At 38.3% G+C, this 21,642-nt stretch overlaps 2 protein-coding genes across 28 annotated transcripts in view; one reads left to right on the forward strand and one right to left on the reverse strand.

Annotated features, from left to right (window-relative positions):
- Positions 1–9,667, forward strand: part of FIP1L1 (factor interacting with PAPOLA and CPSF1) — a 76,600-nt gene extending 66,933 nt beyond the window's left edge. For all 26 annotated transcript variants that reach the window (XM_078068610.1, XM_078068603.1, XM_078068612.1 and 23 more), the window contains 3 exons: positions 1,460–1,673; positions 8,540–8,677; positions 9,293–9,667. In XM_078068610.1, coding sequence (XP_077924736.1) covers positions 1,460–1,673; positions 8,540–8,677; positions 9,293–9,440 — 500 coding nt within the window. In that variant the 3' untranslated portion in view covers positions 9,441–9,667. The remainder of the gene's footprint in view (positions 1–1,459; positions 1,674–8,539; positions 8,678–9,292) is intronic.
- A 675-nt stretch (positions 9,668–10,342) lies between these two features.
- Positions 10,343–21,642, reverse strand: part of LNX1 (ligand of numb-protein X 1) — a 115,516-nt gene continuing 104,216 nt past the window's right edge. For both annotated transcript variants that reach the window (XM_036106898.2, XM_036106900.2), the window contains 4 exons: positions 20,330–20,507; positions 18,269–18,497; positions 11,332–11,490; positions 10,343–10,964 (listed from right to left, as the gene is read on the reverse strand). In XM_036106898.2, the coding sequence (XP_035962791.2) occupies positions 10,829–10,964; positions 11,332–11,490; positions 18,269–18,497; positions 20,330–20,507 (702 nt within the window). In that variant the 3' untranslated portion in view covers positions 10,343–10,828. The remainder of the gene's footprint in view (positions 10,965–11,331; positions 11,491–18,268; positions 18,498–20,329; positions 20,508–21,642) is intronic.

Consider the following 21,642-nt stretch of genomic DNA (forward strand, 5'->3'; position numbering starts at 1 on the left):
CTGTTTGTATTTAAGTTCTTAAGTTTTGGAAGCTTTAGCTCATTAATTTTCCATCTTTTCCAATGTAGTGTTTTTTAAGATTAGATTTCTCTCCAGAACAGTTTGCATCCCTACACTTTTGATATGTTATATTTTTATGTTTATTCCTAAATGATTTAAAATTTATTATTTTTTTGACCCCTGAGTTTTCAGAAATGTGTCTTTAATTTGAAATGTGTGGAGCTTATGGTGTCTATTATCGTATAAAAGTATGTAATATATTTTTGTAAGTGTTTCATATGTGTTTGAGAAGAATGATTATTATTTAACTGTTACGGGCAGTATTCTGTGTTATGTCCATTAAATGAATCCTGTTAAAAGTGTTTTGCTCAGATCTTCTATATCTGTAGTGATTTTTTTTGTCTGCTTCAAGTGGCAATAATTGAGAGTATGTTAATCTTTCGTGATCATGGTGGATTTTTCTATTTCTACCTATATTCATGTTAGTTTTTACTCTCTAAAAATTAAAGCTTGTGTTGCTAGCCACCTGGAAGTTTAGTTTGTTCTGTCTACTTGGTGAGTTGCATCTTCCATTCCCTGTCCTCATCCCTTCTGTCCCAGGTAACCTTTTGTGTGAGTCTTCTTTGTCATTAATCAAGCTGCTCCTACAGAGATGGGGGTATTGGTGTTTTCCTGTTCCTGCCTTCCTTTTACTGTCAGCCATTTTGTGTGTTTATATGTCTCATATTCAGAATATAGAGGGTTTTTTTTGTTGTTCATAGTTTTTAAAAGTACAAATCAACAAACTCTATCATTTAACTGATGAATTGAGTCTCTTGAATTATTGTTACTGAACTAATCAAACTTTTCTCCTCTAACTCCTATCTTTTCCAAGTCTTTTTGAACTGAGTTTTTCAGATGATTTTTTAAATTCTAATTTTCCTTATATTGTTTTGAAATGATACATTTTGTTTCTATTATTTTAGTGGTTACTCTTGGAATGTATTATGTATATCTCATAGAAGTTCTTTTGGTCAGGTCTATTAAAACTTTTGCTTCTTTTTTAATCTATGAATGTCTTTGTTTTATTCTTGAGATTTAATTTTGTTGAGTACACATTTCTAGGTTGGCCATTACTTTCTCTCATCTTTGAAGATGTCTGGTTTACATTTTTGGTTGGAAAGTTTGTGTTATATCTAATTCTGGTTCCTGTTCATTGACAAATGAAGAGTCTTTATATATTAGGTCTTTAAGGTTTGCTTCTGGATATTACCCCAAACTGTGGGTATTCACCATATGTTACATCTCTTTTCTATTTATAAAATAGGTTTCTGTTATAATCTGATGAAGCATTTTTGGTGGGAGTTTTGTCCTTTTCAGTAGGTTTGGGTTTGGGTTTTTTTTGTTTTTTTGTTTTTTTTTGTCTTTCTTTTTTTAAAGTGCTGTGACTTTTGTTTTTAATTGTTTTTGTTTTCTTTAGTTGCCTTTCCCCACCTTCCTGGTTCTGCTCCTTCGTGGCCTAGTCTTGTGGATACCAGCAAGCAATGGGACTATTATTCAAGAAGAGAGAAAGATCGAGATAGAGACAGAGACAGAGACCGGGAACGAGACCGTGATCGGGACAGAGAAAGAGAACGCACCAGAGAGAGAGAGCGGGAGCGTGATCACAGTCCTACACCAAGTGTTTTTAACAGGTTTGTTGAGTGTGCGGGAATTTGTACACGTGTTTCATGTGTACAGAGTTTATATTTGGTGCACAGATGGAAAATCCAATTCAGCTGGGAAAGGGTTGCTTTGGGAGTAGTTAGGAGATAACCATTTTATTTTATTTATTTTTTTATTTTTTTAAAAATTGTACTGAGATAATGCCATCCTAAATCTCAGGAGATAACCATTTTAAAAGTGTCAAGGCTTATTTAATTCATAGAGGCTTTCCATTATGTAAAGCAACAGTCTTCAGTTGGTTTACTTCTTCCGTAAAAGAATTTGAAAATATTTTTATCTTTCCATCTAAAATTTTTCACCTTAAGTTTAAATAGTTGGCGATAGAGATATAATTTCCAGTGTATTGTAAACATTACAATTGTAAAGTAAAATCATCACTCTTTTAAACATATCCAGTGGGTTAAGAACATCATCATCCATTTTTTTAAAATGCGTATAACAGGTTCTCTTTAACAGAAATTTTACGTTTCTCTATGCTTGAATTCTTATTTCTGAGCCATTTCCCCCAAAGAATTTTTTTCTACTGTAAAATATTTTTGTTCTTAAATAAGTTTTTTTTAGTTGATCATTCTATCCATCTTTCCTGCAGCATACCTGTGGTAAGTTTAAATGTCTAAAAAAAATTGATGAATGTAAGATTAAGTATTTTTAAAATTTTTTTCCCTGATTTTAATTATTACTTATTTTTATATATGAAGATAATGCAACTTCTGAAAATAATTTAGTGGAACTACATCCCTTAATGTTATGAAGGACCTTCCACCTATCCCCAGTTAATATATGTATCCATGAGTGAATATTACCATTGTTAGGAAAAAACAGACTTTGCCATTAATTACATTTCTTCTAAAAAAAATATATAGCAATGTAAACAGTGAGAAACCTTGTTCACATAAAATACTTAAATGAGGATTGATGGAATTTTGTTGTGGCTCTGTCATTTAATTATTTGAGCACCTTTAGCTTCGGTGATATGCCAAAATTACATAGTTAGCCTACCATCAAAATTATTTTTAAGGATCTGTTCAGCCCTATCAGCCATGACTCAACTTTCTTAAAAGCAGAATTGGAAATCTCCTGATTTGCAGAAGTATTTGTTCCTCAGTGTAACTGTTTCCTAGGGCTGCCATAACAAAGTACCACAAACTGGCAGCCTGGAACAACAGGTATTTACTCTCTGCAGTTCTGTAGGCTAGAAGTCTGATGTCAAGGTGTCAGCAGAGTTAGTTCATTTTCATAGGCTCTGATGGATAATCTATTCCATGCCTTTCTTGTTGCTTCTCATGGTTGTTAGCAATCCTTGGTGTTTCTTGGTTCATAGATGCATCACCCCCATCTATGTTTGTCTTCATATTGCATCTTCCCTTCTTTGTCTGTGTCCAAATTTCCCTCTGTTATATCTAATGATATCAGTCATTAGATTAGAGTGCAGGCAAATCCATTATGGCCTCCTCTTAATTACAGCTGCAAAGACCCTGTGTCCAAAATAAAGTTACATTCACAGGTATGGGGGTTAGGACTTGAACATATCTTTTGTTGGGGGATACAATTCAACCCAGTACATTCAGGAATTAAAATCTAGTTTTCTCAGTTTCATGGAAGAACACCAGAAGGACTTCACCAAGACTTATCAAAAGACTTCTACCTTGTTATTGTTTCTTTTAGATGCATCTTATTTAACTGAATATGCTCAGAAAGGATTGTTAATTTTAATACATCTTTGCAAAAAGTCCTTAAAAAATGAAACATCTTTATATGTGTTAAATATTTATTGTCATGAGTTGCAATTTTTCCCCATTCCATTTATGGAAAATAGCTACCATGTAACTTAGTTGGTAAAAGACAGCTCTCCTCAAGCCTAACAGCCAAATCACACTCCATTTTTATCAGAGAAGTCTGACTTTATTTTTCTGTTCACTTAAATGAATATAAGGTGCTGCCCCCAGCACTTTGATTTGCTTTCCTTCAAAGGGACTTGTGTGGGTTTTTTGTTTTTTGTTTCTTTGTTTGTTTTAACTAGATCAAGGAAAATTGTTACAACTTCCGCTACACTACTTAACAATATATCTGAAGCTAGAACATCCCAGAATACAGAATACTCCCCTTTCTTACTCCATAGTTTATCCTTGACAGAAAAATGTGTAAGATAGGAAGACCTAAAGCCTTATAGAAGCTTTATTGTTACTTGAATAAAATAGATCTGACATTAATATTTTAAATTAGGTATTTTTAATGCAATGATGGTTTTCGCACCCTGAGTCAGTGTGTCATAGTAAAATTGGTGAAGGAATGCCTTTTGTAAAGGGCTAGGAAGTTGATGATGAGAGAAGAGGTTGGCTAGAGAAGTGGCATGATGTTTTACCTGCTGCTGTATCATTAAGCAGTTTAGATTTAAGAAAGAATAAATACGGAAGTTGTGGATCTGGAAGTTAATTCCCTAAAACTTTTTGTGCCACTGGAAAGAGTTCGTACACTGCTGTGGTATTGGCGCATACTGCTGAACTAGAGAATGATCCAGAATTCTTCTATGATCCGCAAGGCCCAGGTCACCACACCCTCCTACATTTTTTTTAAAGATTTATTTATCTATTTTAGAGCGAGAGATCATGAGTGGGAGGGGCAGAGGGAGAGGGATTCCCAAGCGGACTCCACGCCAACCTACACCTTCCTGCATGTTAACCCCAGTTCTCTCTCGAGCCAATAAACCCCATGTTTTAGCTGTGCTCAGCTGGTTGCTCTTTTGAAAATTCCTTATCGTTTCATACGTCCTTGTTCATGTTGTTCCTCTCCTCTCTGCTTCACAAACTTCATTCTTCAGTGTCCAGCTCATGTCTGTCTTCTGTGAACTCTTCTGAACCCAAAAGAAAGTTGAATTATTTCCTTCACATGCTCCCTAGGTACTTAATGTATCTTCTTTAAAGCATGTGTTTCTTAGCAAACCTGTGCACAGGCATTGACCACCATCTCCCATTCTGTATTCTTAGCACTTTGTACAGTAATGCCTGGCACACAATGAATAAAATGACTTACATATTGCAGGGGAGGAAGATGAATATAGTAGAGAAGAAACAGTTTTGAAAGTTGTTGAATAAAACTCTGTTAGCTAGGCAGCTTTTGAAATTAATAAAAATCAACCTTTATGACTATAAAAGTAATTTTGGCATCTCATTAAACATATCAGTCTTGGTACCATCACAATATAGAATGAAATGAGTCAGAACATTTTTTATACCAGCTATTTTAATGGATGAGATAAATGTACATAGACAGTTTTTTGATTTTGCTAGATGAGATGAATAATATATCCATTCAGGATGTGAGCGTATACTTGATTCAGGCAGCATTTGTTTTGTTAGATATGATCATGCAATTAGACTTCTTAATCCAAAGAAGTCCTTAGGGATTATCTAAATTTTGACTTGGCAGATGAGGAAATGGACGCATAGAGAAATGAATCAGTGGTAGAGAGCCATTCTGTCAACTGAACATACGGTTGAGATATTACTTAAAATCTTTTCTTTCTAGTCTTGAAATTAGGTAGTTTAAAAATTGTTACTTTTCATTTTCTTTATTACTCTATGCAGTTTATTTCTTACGGGTGGGGGGAGGCAATTCATTCATTCATGTAACTGACATTTTCTGGTCCCTCTTATGTACCAGGTACAGAGCTGTGTGCTGAGGATTACAGAAATATTCATACACTATTATTACCTATTTAAGCATATATTATTATCAAGGTGACTAGGACTGGTTAGTAGTTTGAAACTTTACCTAAAAAAAAAATTGTGCCGGGCGCCTGGGTGGCTCAGTTGGTTAAGCAACTGCCTTCGGCTCAGGTCATGGTCCCGGAGTCCTGGGATCGAGTCCCACATCGAGCTCCCGGCTCAGCGGGGAGCCTGCTTCTCCCTCTGACCTTCTCCCCTCTCATGCTGTTTCTCTCTCTCTCTCTCTCAAATAAAAAAAGTCTCCTCTCTCAAAAAAAAAAAAAAATTGTGCCATAAGAAACAATAGGATTTATTAATGTTTTTCCTTCCTATAGCTGCTAATAATGACTTACACATTGTAAGCACCTGATAAAATTTTATTGACTATAAATTAGTAAAGATCTGATACATACATAAGCGTGTGTGTATGTGTATAATTTTGTGTTTGTGTGGTGGGATGTATGCTGTTAACTTTAGCCACATAGTGCATGATTCTGTTAAATTCAGGAGCATTACTTTCAGAAAGTTGAATTGTTTCTAATTGTAGTTCAAATGGAAATACATGAGATAGCACTGCTATTTCTAGAATGTACATGTTCACAAGTTAAGGTGCTGAATGTAAATGTGATAGGAAAGAAGACTAAAATGAATTGCTTTGCTCGTGTTCATAAATTTTCTTTGCATAAATAATACAACATTTACAGAATACTTCAGGCTAAATTCTGATTCTTCAGCTTCAAACATACACATAAGTGCTACTCAATTTTTATGGAAACTACAAGTGTTAATGATTAAACCATATTTGATTGCTGTAGGGCATCAGGAATCAATGTTTACATAAATCTGACTAAAAGTTCAAGGCCCAGGAGGCACAAGGTAGAGGAATTTTGTGTTGTTCTGAATTATCCCGGGAATAGTGTTCTCTGGAAAATCCCAGTGAGCTATAAGTAAGGGCCATTTCTAAAGACTGACATTTTGCAGTATGGCATATAGTATGTGTTGTGTTACAAATTACAGGGTCATTGTTTTGAAAATCATAGACCTCTTTCAACATCTGGTTTTTAGGCTGCTTAAGTGTGGGCCAGAAAGAAGGCTGGTCATTGTAGGGTGTTTGAAATGAGCTATAATGATTTCCAGGCCCAGAGAAACCTTTGTGCTGCAGCTGCTATCAGAGAAGGCGATGGAAGGACGGGTCTTCATACGTTCTGTGTATCAGGCCGAATCTTTTATCACCTCTCTAGTATGGTTATCATCATATGGCTGTCTTCAGAATCTTAAAGGCCTCACAGCTAACAGAATTGGTGTTAGGGTGAGAGGGAAAAGAGGTTTACAAATGACAAATTGAGATAATAAAATAACCTTAGTTATTTTTATGTAAATCCATTACAAAGAGGGCCTCATTTTTTGTTTTTTTTAAAAGAATACTATTCACGGTAATACTCATTTGTCATGGTAATTCTACTTCAGAAACGTTATTACAGAGTCAGTCACCTTTACAAAAAGGTTCTGCTTCTAAAAAAAATTTAGCATTCAGTTGACTGAAGATGGGTGCGTGTTAGCTAGCTGCCACTTACTGAGGGCCTACTACTGTGCTAAGCACCTTATAAATGTTACTGCCAGTTCTCCTACAGTCTTGAAAATGATTGTTGCCAGTTTTACAGATGAGAAAGCTGAGGTTCAGAAAGGTTAAATAATTTACCCCAGGTCACACATTTAGTCACTAGCAGAATCAGGATGTGATACCTGGTCTACTCTGCACTGCCTGTCCTAACACATTGCATTTCAGGTGACATGCTTCCAATGTCCAAATGCAAAAGTACATATTTATGGTTAGAAAAATGTGTATACACACAAGTATACATACACACATATGTATATATACACATAGGTATACTTCAAGTAAAATTTGTAGAATGTATAAGTATTTTAGGCAATAAGAACTTGGTCCGCAAATAGGAGTTGTTAGGTGTAGCACTACTGAATCATTACTTTTGGTAGGAGACCATAATTAAGCTTTTTCTTTTATATGGCTTATACTTTCACCTGGTTCTGTGTCCTGTTACTTTTACTCATATGCCTTAACAGCTTGATGCGTCATGCACATTACTGACTTAATTTGTATTAGACATTTCTAGAAACCAAAGCTCTTTAGTACATAGTGCTCTAAAAGATATTTTTATTCTAAGGGAGTTACTGATAATAGGTTGCAGACAGTGTTGACTTCTGTGCTGAACCAAAAAAAAAGAAAACTTGAAGGATTGAGAGAATGATGGAGAGAAGAATATACGTGAAGAGGGACAAAATGAGGATAAGTCTAGGGAGGTTAAAAAAACAAACTACTAACTCTAGTCCTCAGTCCCAGTTTCACCAGTTCATTCTATCCACAATCAGGAAACAGAGGTGTACCCCAGGTGTGCGCGCTTGCTGCTATCAGCCATGTGAATGCTGCCACCCCCAGCCACACACACACACACACGCACACACACCACCCCCCCCCATAATATTAATTGGGATGTCAGACTGTACGTATGTCCACAGGTAGTGTTCGGCCTGCGTTTTGTGTGGATATTGTAGAAGTTGCTTTGATGTCCCTCTGTTCATGTTTATACCTCTTCCTTGAATGTGCAGTGTACTCTTTATGTGATTGAAAAACTTAAGCACCTTCATCTACTTTCCACTATATAGCCATTGTGAACTAAATATTTTTATTTATAAAATCTTGGGCACACAAAGATTCTAAAAGAATTTTGGTTGGAAAGCTAAGATATACAAACATGCTTTTAATTTTAAAAGGAACAAAAGGAAATGAAGCTAGTTAAAATTTAAATCTGTTACAGCTCCCAATTCTTGAAGGAAAAATTGTTATATAAAATTTCTGCTCAGTAACAACTGTGAAAGCACAAAACAAAATTGGACCTTTAACGTGTAGTCGTTGTTTTATATTAGATGCAGTACTAATTTGGGAATGCCATTGTTTTCCTCTCAATTCAACAAAATTATGTTGCACCTATTCTGTTTAAGATGCTAACAAATGGAGGCTTCTGGTTTGGACTCAGATCACATCTCTTGTGGTTTGAAGTCATTAGAATTAACAGTCCAGTTGTCATGAGAAGGTTTTCTTCCAATTTCAGTGACGAAGAACGATACAGATACAGGGAGTATACAGAAAGAGGCTATGAGCGCCACAGAGCAAGTCGAGAGAAAGAAGAACGGCACAGAGAAAGACGGCACAGAGAGAAAGAGGAAACCAGACACAAGTCATCTCGAAGGTTTGTGCTTTTATAGTGAATCCCTTTGAAGCAGAGAGAAACTGCTTTGACCTCAGAAAGTAAAAACATTTCCAAATAAATAGCATAGCATATGTGTTCCTAATTGGAAGATTAAGAATAATGTGTTGAAACAGTTCGTTCCTTATAGGCTCAACAAAGATTTTTTTAAATCTGACAAGACTGCATTTAGTACTCAGACTTACTACATTATCTTGTTGGGAGAGGGGTTTATTTAGCATATGAACCAGTAATATTTAATCAAAGAAAATTCAGGGCCGCATAGTCAAATAAATTGTATGCCTATTGTTTGCCTAAAATCAACCCTAGAAAGTACTTTCTGTTCTGATTTAGTGCTTTAGTTTCTAATTTATAGTAGTTTTTCAGAATAAAGTCTATGGGCTCTGAGAAGCTAGGATAATATCAGTGAAGGTGAGCCTGTAATATAAATACCACCTCCTTATGAAAGTCACATAAAAAACTGGTTACTCCTCAAAGTGTGTTTGAGAAAAAGAATGGGTTACTTCAAACCCAGTGTTATATTGACAGACACAGTGGGTTGATTTTTGTCACTATGTGTATACTTAAACATTAAGAACAAACCTTTTTTTTCTTCAGTAATAGTAGACGTCGCCATGAAAGTGAAGAAGGAGACAGTCACAGGAGACACAAGCACAAAAAATCTAAGAGAAGCAAAGAAGGAAAAGAAGCTGGCAGTGAGCCTGCCCCTGAACAGGAGAGCACCGAAGCTGCACCTGCGGAATAGGCATGGCTATGGCCTTTGGTGTATATTAGGGCCAGAAGTGTACCATAAATCTTGTTATTTTTCTGGATAATGTTTAAGAAATTTACCTTTAATCTTGTTCTGTTAGTATGAAAAGTTAACTTTTTTCTCAAAATAAAAGAGTGAATTTTTCATGTTAAGTTAAAAATCTTTGTCTTGTAATATTTAAAAAAATAAAGACAGCAATGACTTTATATCCAAGAAAGTAATCTGAATGAGTCACTCAGCAGGGAATTTTAAAGAGCTATGTACATACACAGTGTCTCATAAAGGTCAAGGTTCCAGCTTGGCCATAGTTTTCTTGAGTTAATCAAATAATACCACTCAAGAGGTTGCACTGCAAAAGGCATCTCTGAGTCTTGACATTAAAAGTAGTCTTTTGTCAATACTGCTGTGGCACTCTTGCTTATCATATTGAAGAACTCGTATACAGTTTTGATACCACACCTTTTTGATAGGTTTTCAGCATTCTCAATTTGGGTTAACTAAATAGGCAACTTTTGTATCCTAAAAATTAGTAAAGGCATTTGGCTGGAGTCTGTGAAATAACTTGCCCTGAGGGTAGTTTCTATGGCAGGCACATGGACAAACCCTCGTCACTGTGACAGATTTGAATTGCCTCATGGCTTTCTATGAGCCGGGGTCAAGCTGGTTTGGCCTTTCTTGAGGCTTTTTCCACAGCTCATTGGTTGAGCAGCATGTGTTTTCATACAGTTACTAGCTACTTGTGACCGAAAAGACAAGAGCTTTAGATGAGTCATTTCCTATTAAATCTATGAATACAAGTTTATAATTCTGTGAGCATTTTTAGGGACAAGCCTTAGGATGTATTTGTCGGTGATGGTAACAACATGGTTTTGAAAGAATTACTAGGATCCTTTAAATAGTGATAATAGAAATGAATTTAATATCACATACTAAAAGACAACTATAATTTGAAAAATATTTCTCATTTGATGAACATTTTTCAGCAGTGCACTTTCTCTGGCTGTAAATTGTTTTTTTAAATGCCCATAATATACCCTTTACAGACCTCAGCATATACCAAATTTTTAATTGTAGGATTTGAAGTCAGTGGGGGCATACAAATGATCTCAGCCGTTTAAGAGCTTTTTAGTGAATAGAAAAATATAAACTTAAAGTTGTGGAGTAATGAGAAATCCTCCGCCCTGAATAAGAACTATTAATAGGATTTATGTTTCGAGAATTACATTTTCTGAGGTGTAACTGGCTTTCATTAGATCATACTTTTCCTGACAGTTTACATTTTTACAGTGTATCCTTTAAATAAAAAAAATTGACAAGATAAATACATTGTTTCAACATAGCTTATCTGTAGTTTTCTGTTTTCCTATGACCCATCATTGATTCTATAAAAAAGTGCCAGGCCAAGAAACAATAGTAAGAGTAATCTTTCCTTTAAGTTCTTTCAGCATCTTTGCCAAGCAAGCATGTATCATTCCTGATGTACTTCTACCATTGACAGCCAGAAGAATATCACCACATCTAAAAAACATAAAACACATGATTAGCATTTTGATCCAGAGCTGGAGTCAATGCAAGTGTATTTGGTGGTCCTAGTTTTTGCTCCATCTGTCAATTTTAATTACATAAAATTCTAATTAAGAATACCTAATTAAGGCTTTTTTCCCCCTCCCTCATTTAAATCCTGCAAACTCTTCAGCTTCTGTTAGAAGGGACTTAGCTAAAAGCATAGGAAGTTGCTGTAAGGGACCAAGGAGTTCTTAGAAATTGAATGCTGTGTAGATGTTTTTCTTACCAATAAAACAAGGTATACAGTACATGCGTTATTTCTAATGGGGCCAAGCTTTTGCATATATAAAACAAAATATTGGTAATTAGTCGTTATTACCTAATTCTTCCATCATTATACGCTGGTGTTCCTTCAACAATGGACTTAATAAAAAAAGGTTTGTTCCCATTATATTCTTCGTAACCTCCTACGATGCAGAAGCCCAGACTTCCAGCTGTGTTTCTTCGTAATATAACATCTTTACAGTTATACAGGTACCTGAAATAGAATGTGTAAGCAGTATACCTGCACAGTTAGGTTGAACTCTTAGTGAATAATTACTATGATTCATCTCCCATTCCCTTTATTGACATTTTTTTCAGGCTAAATAGCATTGGATGGGTTTCACTCAGAATTGTCAAAGCCCAGTGACATTCATGCTGTTAGTGGGCTTTTTCTAGTTGAATTGTTTTCCATTGCTATACACCCTTTAAAAAATACTATTATGTTGTGTTTATATTAAACAAATTGGATAGGCCTAAATCCTTACTGATGAACCAAATTCAAGCAATATCATTTTTATTTAGTTGTGAATATAATTTTAACGAAGGCAAAAATCCTTTAAATGATTCTCCGTGAAAAAAACTTAAACCTAACCCTAATAATGAATGCAGTTGCGGAAGTTTTGACTTTTGAAAAATACCGTTTTAAATGTAGTTCTACATGTTTGGTAGGTTATAGAGAAGCATGCAGGCATAAAGTGAATGGAAATTGAGGTACATTTAAAGGTTTAAGAATGATTGATAATCGAAAAAAAACAGTAAACTGAATAGGAAGTTACAGAATGGGAGAATGAGAGGCCACAGGTCTTCTGTGAGTAGAATCCTCACCTAAAATAGATTAGATGGAAGAAACTCTTAATATTCAGTGGCACCTGGATCAGTTAACATAGGTGCAGGCCAAGTGTAAACTGTGTTAGAGTTGTGACACGTAGTGTCAGGAACTGGATTTGACTAAAATCCCCCAGTTGAGGAACTGGTTTGAAAGAAAATTAGCATTTTCATATTGGTAAAAATCAAAATATGATTGTTTTGTTTATGAGCTGTACCTTAAAATACTAACTGCTTTTTGAAAAGCCAATAAAATGTCTCTTGTGAAAGGTTTTGTTAAGTGATGAAGTTGGTCATTAACATTTGTTACCAAACTTGCTAATCAGTGTAATGTTTCATAGTGTTGCTGATTCCAACTTGAAATAAGCTTTGGCTTTGTTTGGGGGATAATGTTAGAGTGTAGGGGTAAAATTCAGTTCAACTTTGTTTTATATCTGTTGTCACACATAATTTACAATTATCAATTTCACTGATAGCTGAAGAATGATTTTCATTAAATAAAACAACTACTTTGATTGTAAAATATTCATCAGCTGTATTTCACAGACTTGATGTCAATAGTAAGTTCCTCCTGTAGGAGCTGTGGTATGTCAGCACATTTACATAATGGCTCACCCACTGCTCGTATACAAAGCAGGTAATTGGCAGTTCTCCAAATACCAGAGCATTACATTCCTTCCTGTGCCCAATACTTGAAGAATTGGGTGATTCTTACCCGAGGTCATGAGCAAATAGCTACCTTAACACTTCCCAGCCATGATTCCTTAAAACATATAAACGGGTACATAGAACAATACTTGAAACAAGTACTTCTTACTCCTTTGACCACTGGGTTTTTTTCATTAAGTATCACCTTGGACCTTATATTGATTCTTAGTATTTTATTTCATGTGGACAAGCTATAAACCTCAGTATCTAAAATTTATGTTCTAGTATAAAATTTTCAACCTAACATTAAGTCACGAATTGTGTCTATTTTCCTCGACTCTTGTTTTGATATTGGAGAGAAAGTATCTGTCTGCTTGGATCATCTTTCAGCAGACATTTATTGAGTGCACCCTACTCAGAACAGACAAAAATCCTACCCTCCGTGCCATGCATTCAAGTGGCTGGCAGTGTTACTAGTATTTTTTTTCACTCAGTACTTTCCTTCCTTTGTGTGGAGTATTTCAACTTCATTGCAGCAACAAGAATGCAGTATGTTAAACCCTTTCAAAGTCAGGCCTTGGTTAGTTGGAACGGATGAGTACTGGGCATTTGTTTCTCACGTTGAATTACTTCACTCCCCATTGGGAAATGTGGAACCTGGCTTTGATCAATGATGTTCAGGATTTACCATTGAAATATTAAGTGACTTTAAATTCTAAATGTGAGCTTTTTTCCTATTCTGAACTCATTCTCTAAATTTAGGCCTCATTGAAGAAGAGTTGGCATAGTTTAAAGAATAGCAAGGAGTTTAGTAATTTTCTCCCAATGAGAAAATTATGGTTACTTCAAAAATCAACTCCACGTTAGGGACTACAGTGAAGTCCTGGGTTGCTCAAGAAGCTGTATATTTTTCTGTTTCACTGGCTGTTCCTTCTCAGTCTCCTTTAAGTTTCCCCTTTTCTCAGAGGACCTCAAAATTTCACTGAGCCTCTATACTACCAAAGTGTGGTTCTCAAACTATGTGCCTTTCAGGGCGTCTAGAGGTAAAAAAAATACTTTTATCAGAATAGTGAGATATTATTTGCCTTTAAAAAAAAAAAATCATTTTCTAATAAGCATTTAAGCTCAGAAGACACATGACAGGTGATCTGGCAACAGACCGAATGCAGAAGTAGATATGAGAGTCCAGTTATCTTTTGTTCAAGCCAAAGAGGTTTGTAAAAAAATGTTGCCGCTCTTCTCACCAATTCACTCCAAAATCTTTTCTGGGTTCCCAAAGCACCCTCTGCCTGCATAATAGTAATACATATTAACTCAGTCCTCCTCTGTCGTACTAGTCCAGACGAGAGCATGTTTTGAAAGACTTCCAGATGTGGAATTTGGGCCTGAAAGCCAACAGAAAATAAAGCAGAAGGTCTTCAGTGATTTCTGCATCCCCCCTCAGCTGAATGGCGTCCGCTCATTGGGCTAGCTTAGAGACCACATCGGGAGCTGCTGCCCAGGGGTCACTCCTGGCACACGAGGAACCACGAGAAGGGTGAGGTATGTTTGCACTGTCCTGTATAAACCACTTTTACTCTGTCTGCTCCTGCTTCTACCTGACACCCACTGGTTCAGAACAGGCAGGGCTCGCTCAGTGTGCGAACATTATCTTCTTCGTGATTATTCACTCTGTGTGTTGGACTGTACCTGAGGGCATGGTTACAACATCCTAGAAAAGGATTTCCTGTTTCTAGACCTGCTGACACATCACTTTTCTTCATTGGTAGAGAATCTTAGGTAACTGACTGGATCATACTTTAGGGCAAATAGGTTTCCTCAAAAATCTGTTATATTAAGGGGAAAATGTTTTTGAGTAAATGTATGACTTGGAGGGAAATGCCCTTGTGAATTAAAAAAATATATATATCTATTTTCAGCCTCAGTCTATAGCAGTTCAAACAAATAACTTGCTGAGGTATGACAAATGGCCTGAAATTCTTAGGACATCAGTCATGCCAAATGAGACATTTAAGCCAATGGTATTGCATCAATCGGGGAGAAATGGGTCTTTGAAGCTCTCTGCAGTCAAGAGTAGAGATGTGAGGAGATATACCCATCCATAAAAATTGTAGCGGTGTAATGACTGGGGGCTCGCATCCTGAAACTAGCTGAGAGCCTGATAAAGGAACGTAACAGTATTAAGGACGTCTGAAAAATGCCAGGATGGACAGACTTCTAGTTTCAAAATGTCAGAGTGAAGATTATGTTTCCCCTTCTGCTTTTAAACATTACAATAAGGGCAACTAGGAGACTTGGAAACAGAAATGCAAACTCCAGCTGAGACAAAACTGGGTCGCTACAGAAGAGGGAGAACTAACTGCCGAAGGCAGTGAAAGGGGGAAAACGGAAGCGAGGATGCCCACAGCTGGGGTCCGCAGGGAGCGGCCCACTCCGACGGGCAAAACACCCACTCCACAGCGGAACCCCAGAAACAGGCAGGCTGGCCTTTGGGAGAGCTTCCCTGGGCCCAATCTGACAGAGAAGAAGGGCACGCGTGAGGCCACGAGAAAACAAACATAACCCGAATGTACGTCCAGGGAGTAGTCTGGGTGGATGGGAGAGATGCGGACTGCTGATCTTGGTTTGAGAGAAGTGAAGCAACACAACCCCATGTCATAAAGTTACGCTTCTACCACTTGGAAGGTGGCCCCGGTTCCTTCCCCTGATGACCCTCCAGCCAATAGCTGCTCCAGGAAAAATTCACCTAACTCAAAGATTAAAAAAGACCTAGCAGGCAGACACATAAGACAACAGAAAAGAGGGAAAGTAACAGTAAAAACAGTAACACAAAAACCACTCACCAGAAAAATGCCGCCACAGAAATGAAACGCTACCATAGAAAATGAAATGTATAACCAACCACATCACTCTGAATTTAAAATACTCCTGAAACAATTCCTCTATAAACAAGAGATCCACATGGAGACGTAAGATTTCCAGGAAGACGTGAGACGAGAAAAGAAATGAGCTGACAGAGGAAAGACACGGAAGGGAAGAATAAAACCACCACCAAAATGAAAGTAGAAGCTGGAAAGGATAAGCTACAGTAAGTAATATGAAGGGCAGACCACAATAAGCAAAGAATGATTCAACAGAAAACACAAGACGTGAAACATAAAAGATATATACATATCTGGACTCCCTAGAAGAACCCAAAACATCTGTGATTTTGAAAACCAGGTGAAAAGGACAAGCCACGCATACAGAGGAAGAGATGAGAAGGGCCTCCCGCTTGTCCACACCGCCACTCACTGCTCGCTAACAGTGATGCGAAGCCTAGTCCCAAGAGTGATCCAATACTTTTCTGTCCAGGCAGCCCGTCCCATGGCTGGGCAGACGCTCTGTGGTTTCTGTAACCAGCTCTGTGGCGAGTGGACACCACGCTAGGACAGGGGCTACCCTGTACGTCCCTCACGAGTTCTTACTGCAGCATCGTTTGTGAAAGCAGGGGTGGAAAACAACCCAAGTGCTCGCTGCTCATAGGAACTCGTTCAATAATTATGGCTCATCTGTACAACAGAATGCTATCAGCCATAGACGAGAACAACACAGCTGGATAGGTACTCACGTGAAATGACACCCACGGATATTCTTAAGATTTAAAAAAAAAAAAAAATCATGGTGCACAATAGCGTGTGTGCTACCACTGTGTGTGCTTGTGTACACAGACGCCCAGACCAGGGGCCAGCAAACCACGGCCCAGTCCACCGCCTCTTTGTGACCCGACAGCCACGCCTATTCATGTGCATACTGTCTGTGGCTACTTCCACGCTACAGCAACGCTGAGTATCCGCAACACAGGGTGTGACCCTCAAAGCCTCACCTCCGGCCCTTTGCAGAAGTCTGCCAACCCCTGACATAGACTTTCCCTGCAAACACGCACAAGGAATTGGTAACAGTGACTACCTCTGCTGAGTGGGTCTGGGAGGATGGATCTGAGGGCACCCTCTCCCCTTTGGTGCCTTGGGATCCTACTGTGATCCTATCACTGCGAGGCGATGGGGGGCCCACTGTGGTGACTGCACACCAGTGTTGTCTGTGTTGGCGTCATTTCACACTGCCTGTCCAGTCCTTTCAAAGGAAATGAACCCCATCCAGACGACCCTTCTGGCAAGAGCAGGGAATTGCTGCCCCAGGCCAAGTGACAAAAAGTGGAGGGAGAGGAAGGCATCCACGTGGCTGTATTTGGAGTAAAAAGCATCTCATATTTTGTCCTGTCTTACATGAATGCACAGTGAGGAACTCTGAATACATGATGAATAACTTTCAAGCACCAAAAAAAAAAAAAAAAAATGACCTACTTTCATAGATTCCGGTTTCAGAAAGATTTTTTAAAAAAAATTTTTTAAAAAACACTCTCTTCTTCCACTCAGACTCAGTTCTAAAATGCTTGAAGGTTTTCAAACAGCCTCAGTGCTCAATTTTCAACTGTTTAAAAATATACTTATTTTAAAAATAATTTATCAACTAAGAAAGGCTCAAAAAGGAATCTAGGTCAGTGTATTTGAGACAGGGATGTTTTTTAAAACCTCATTTAAAATTTGAAAAAGAAAAGAAAAACAGAGAGACCATCCTATCTCCACCCTCAAGAAAAATGCACTAAAACCAAACATCCTACTTTCATTCATTTAATCCCATGGCACTTCATCTTCAGTGACTCTAATACTTAACATTTAAATCATGCATTTGGAATTTGTAAGGCAATCCTTTGAAGGCCAAGGATTTATGCTCTGATGCAGGTGTGCAAACCCCAATTTATCTGTCCTTTAAATATTTAATTTCTGCATTTAGTCATTTAGTAAAGCTTCCCTTAAAAATTTTCCTGGAGTGTCTGAGACAATTTAATGGCTTCACTGTAAAGCTCTAGTTACATCTCACTAAAATGACAACCCAGCTGCTTCCTGAAGTTTTATACAAGAACTTTACAAGAGTAGGAACTAGGGAGAGAGAGACTAAGACATACCCTCAATCAGCACGTGCTCAAACATCTGGGTACAGGCAAAATGTTCTTCTGCATTATGTTCAGCCAGGGCCCCACCAGTGCTAAGGAGGTAAAACCAACAAAGGGTTTTACCTCCATGCAAGTTCTGAGGATTACCACTAGCAAATTAGGGAAAGGTAATCCTTCCCCTGGCTCCACGGTGGGTTGCAGAAGGCTGGATTTTAGCCTTCTCTCCCTGTCAGCTGAGCTCTCTGCTGCACGAGCAACTGACTCAACCACAGAGGCGAGCTCCAAGGTCCTCAACATGAGTGGATAGCAATGTTTCCATGTCCAGCCTTTTATCCTGCCCTGGGCTTTCTGCATGCAGTTTCAGTAACAGAAGAGAAGACAGAATTATTTCAAATAGTCTTACAATCAAACCTGGGACTCATGAAGATGCTAGTGCCATCAATCAGCCCAAGAGAGTAAAAGAGTGCTCTAAGAAATGTAATTGTTTCCTCCCACACCTCTCCAAGCAGGTCATGTTGAGACTCACCGTGGTAATTCCAGCCACATGATCCAGGAGGGGGACCAGTCTCCGGCTGGGGCCATGTTGTGGTTGGAGTCCAGGGCTGCTGGGCTGCCTGGAGCTTCCTGGGGCTCACGTTCTTTGACTTCCAAAGCTTTAAGAACCACCAAGGAGGATGTACTTTTCAATAATGCAACTGCCTCGCTCCGGCTGACTTCTGTTAGTTCAATCCCATTCACATTTAACAAAATGTCACCTAATGGCCAGAGAAGCAGAAGCCATCCTTAGTAAGAGTGCAAACAGGAACTTCTGTAAAAGTGCCAAGGAGAAAGCACTGAGCGGGATGCGGGGAAGTGAGTAAGGTGAGGGGGCTTGTCATTAGCCTTCTGCATTGGCATAAGGCTGAGTTCTCAGATAGCAAATTGTTCACGTGTGCATGTTTCAAGGCATTGGTAAGTTATGTTTGGAGGTTTCTAAAGCATACCCATTAGTGTTTGGCTCTTGCCTTTAAAAAAAAAAAAAAAAGGAAAGGAAAGAGGGCTGCCTGGGTGGCTCAGTCGTTAAGCGTCTGCCTCTGGCTCAGGTCATGATCCCAGGGTCCTGGGATCGAGCCCCACATCGGGCTCCCTGCTCAGCCGGGAGCCTGCTTCTCCCTCTCCCAATCCTCCTGCTTGTGTTCCCTCTCTTGCTGTCTCTCTCTCTGTCAAATAAATAAATAAAATCTTTTAAAAAAATAAAAAAAATTAAAAAAGGAAAGAAGGAAGATAAATTAGCCTTGTTTACTATTTAATCCAAGAAAACCTACTTCTTCACGTCTTGTTTCTTGTTTTTAGCACAAAGGGAGAGCATTTGGCAAAAGCTCCGAGTGCCTGCAGAGAGCCTGGCATGTGGTAGGCACCCAGTAAATATGGACTGCATGAGTGAGTAAGAGACTACCCCTGAAAGGGTCTGGCAGAGGAGTCTATAGCAGTTAAGAAAAATGAACTGGAACTACGCTCTTGAAGAGGGAAAAAGGAGTTAACATTGTGGTTCACTGCAAAGGTAATACTACTACTCTTGGGTAAGCACCTACTATGTGCAAGGCCATTTCCCCACACCATACTACACAGTCCTCTGCTCACGTTCTCTTGCTAACAAGTCACTTCTTGGTGAACCTCATCATTCTCCACCCAGGTGCTTGGGTGAAAAGGAAGAGCAAGACAAACCAAAACACATACCTCTCCTACCTCCAATTTCTAGTCTTTTATCTCTCTCCTGATCTTCTGCCTCCATTGAATATCATCTTTTTCACACAGAATAGCCATAGCGAGAGTAAAAAGATAGGAAGAGACATGGGAAAGGCTTGGAGTCTTGCCTAACCCCAAAAGATGCACTGTTAGGTTGGCCAAAGGAATCCCTTACCATGCTACCCCCCTGTGGCTCCTCAGGCCAAGCAACTGTACTTCAGAAACTTCACATTGAACTCTTGAATCTAAGCCCTTAAATGACATAGTTGCTCAACCATCTGAGCTACCCACTCATGGGAATTGACAATATTATTAAGGATACATATGTGACATCCCTTTCCTTCATTCAAAGTAGCCCAGGACACATAAGATTAAAATAATGAAACTTTTTTTTTTTTTTTAACAGTGGGTAAGAACCTAGCATGGTACTTTCACTTAATATTCATTGACTCAAAATCTATGAAAGTATTTCTCCCATCCAACCCATAAAATGGAACAATTCATGAATAGGTTCATCACAGGATCAATCCAGCAAAGAATCACTTAGAAAGAATGGAACCAAATTATGCTATTCAGTTGAGGCCACTTGCTCATAACTGTAGAAGTTCCCCATTACTTCTTGGCATATTTTGCAGGTACTCACTTTATTAGCAAGCCAAGTGGCCCACATCAACCCACACAAAGAGGGGTGAAACCCAGTCCAGCAGCTATACTCAAACCAATCATGGTCAATGGGTAATAGAGGTTCCTGGGCAGCTCAGCGTCTCATCCTCTCATTATTTCTGGAAGCAGTGACCTGACCCAGCAAGCTGCTAACTCATTTTAACACCCCACTGCCCCAGTACCGTAAGTGTCTTTTTACCTGTTTTTATTCTTCCATCTCTGCTTATGACTCCTCCGGGCTCAACACTGATGACGTAGATAGGCAAATCCCATTCCCTATGTGACGCTCCGCCTGCAACGGTCATGCCGAGAGATTCGCTGGGGTCTTTTCGGACACTTACCACCTTCTCATAGCAAGTGACCACAGGATGGAGGGGCTAAAGGCACAGACAGAAAAACAAACATAGCACATCTGCTCACAAGAGGGCTTGCATTTCCTACATACAAAAACTACCCAAGTTGGATAAATCTATGACGGTAGTCTTTGGTCTCACAGAGAAAGACATGTGCAGAGAGAACCCTGGCTTTGTCCGCCATCCTCAGCAGAGTTGTATGATCCCAAATTCTATAGGCTGATTCAGAGAAAGTTTGCATTTCGAATGGGAATGGAAGAAATGGAAGAGGAACAGGTTGGAGGCCACTGGAGAAATAGTAAGCACGCAAAGTGAACTACACCCAAAATTTTTCAAGTGACTCATTTATTCCTGATAGTAGTATCTCATACAAAGCTTGTCATTCATGAGTAGCAGGAATTTTTTTTCAAGTTAAAAAAAAAGTAATAGTATTTTAATTAAATAGTCTCAGTTTATTTTAAGGAGGGACTCAATTATAGAACTCCTTAAGGAAAAATAATGGATTTCATAGATATTCCACTCTAAAAACTCCCTACTGACTGGGTTCTCTCCAATTAGCATCTTCACTCTTACTTCAGCACTTCTAAATAATATGCCGTTCTACCCTTTAATTACATAAAAATATAGTGTACACATTGTATAGCATACACTGAGGACCGACTTTCAAAAAGCAAATTAAGAGAACTGTGATTTTGGTTCAGCAACTCTAGACTAAAAACATTGAAAGCTACATGCAGTGTTATCTTGGAGGAATAAGTCAGTCAAGGGCATATTTATCAATGAATACATATCAACACACAATTTTTCTGAAAATGTGTTCTCCTCCCTGCTTGTGCAATGACCTAGGGGTATAAATGGGAATGTGCACTGCAAATAAATATTTATAATACTCGATCAGACCTCAGAGAAGTCTATAGCTCAAAACACAGCTTACAGTTGTATCTAAAGAAAGAAAATTAAAAAATGTATCTGGTAAAAAAAAATCAGGGTACAAAAGAAAGTGTAAGTATATTCCTTCTGTTTAAAAAGAGGGAGGAGAAATTGTATTCATATTTGCATTTCATGAAGACACTCTGGAAACAAGAAAGTGGCTTTATGGGTGTGAAGGTGGGAACCGGACAGATCAGGCATGGGTGGGAGGCTCCTTCATGCATACTTT

Source organism: Halichoerus grypus, chromosome 3 (assembly GCF_964656455.1).
Source record: "Halichoerus grypus chromosome 3, mHalGry1.hap1.1, whole genome shotgun sequence".
NCBI classification, from domain to species: Eukaryota; Metazoa; Chordata; class Mammalia; order Carnivora; family Phocidae; genus Halichoerus; species Halichoerus grypus.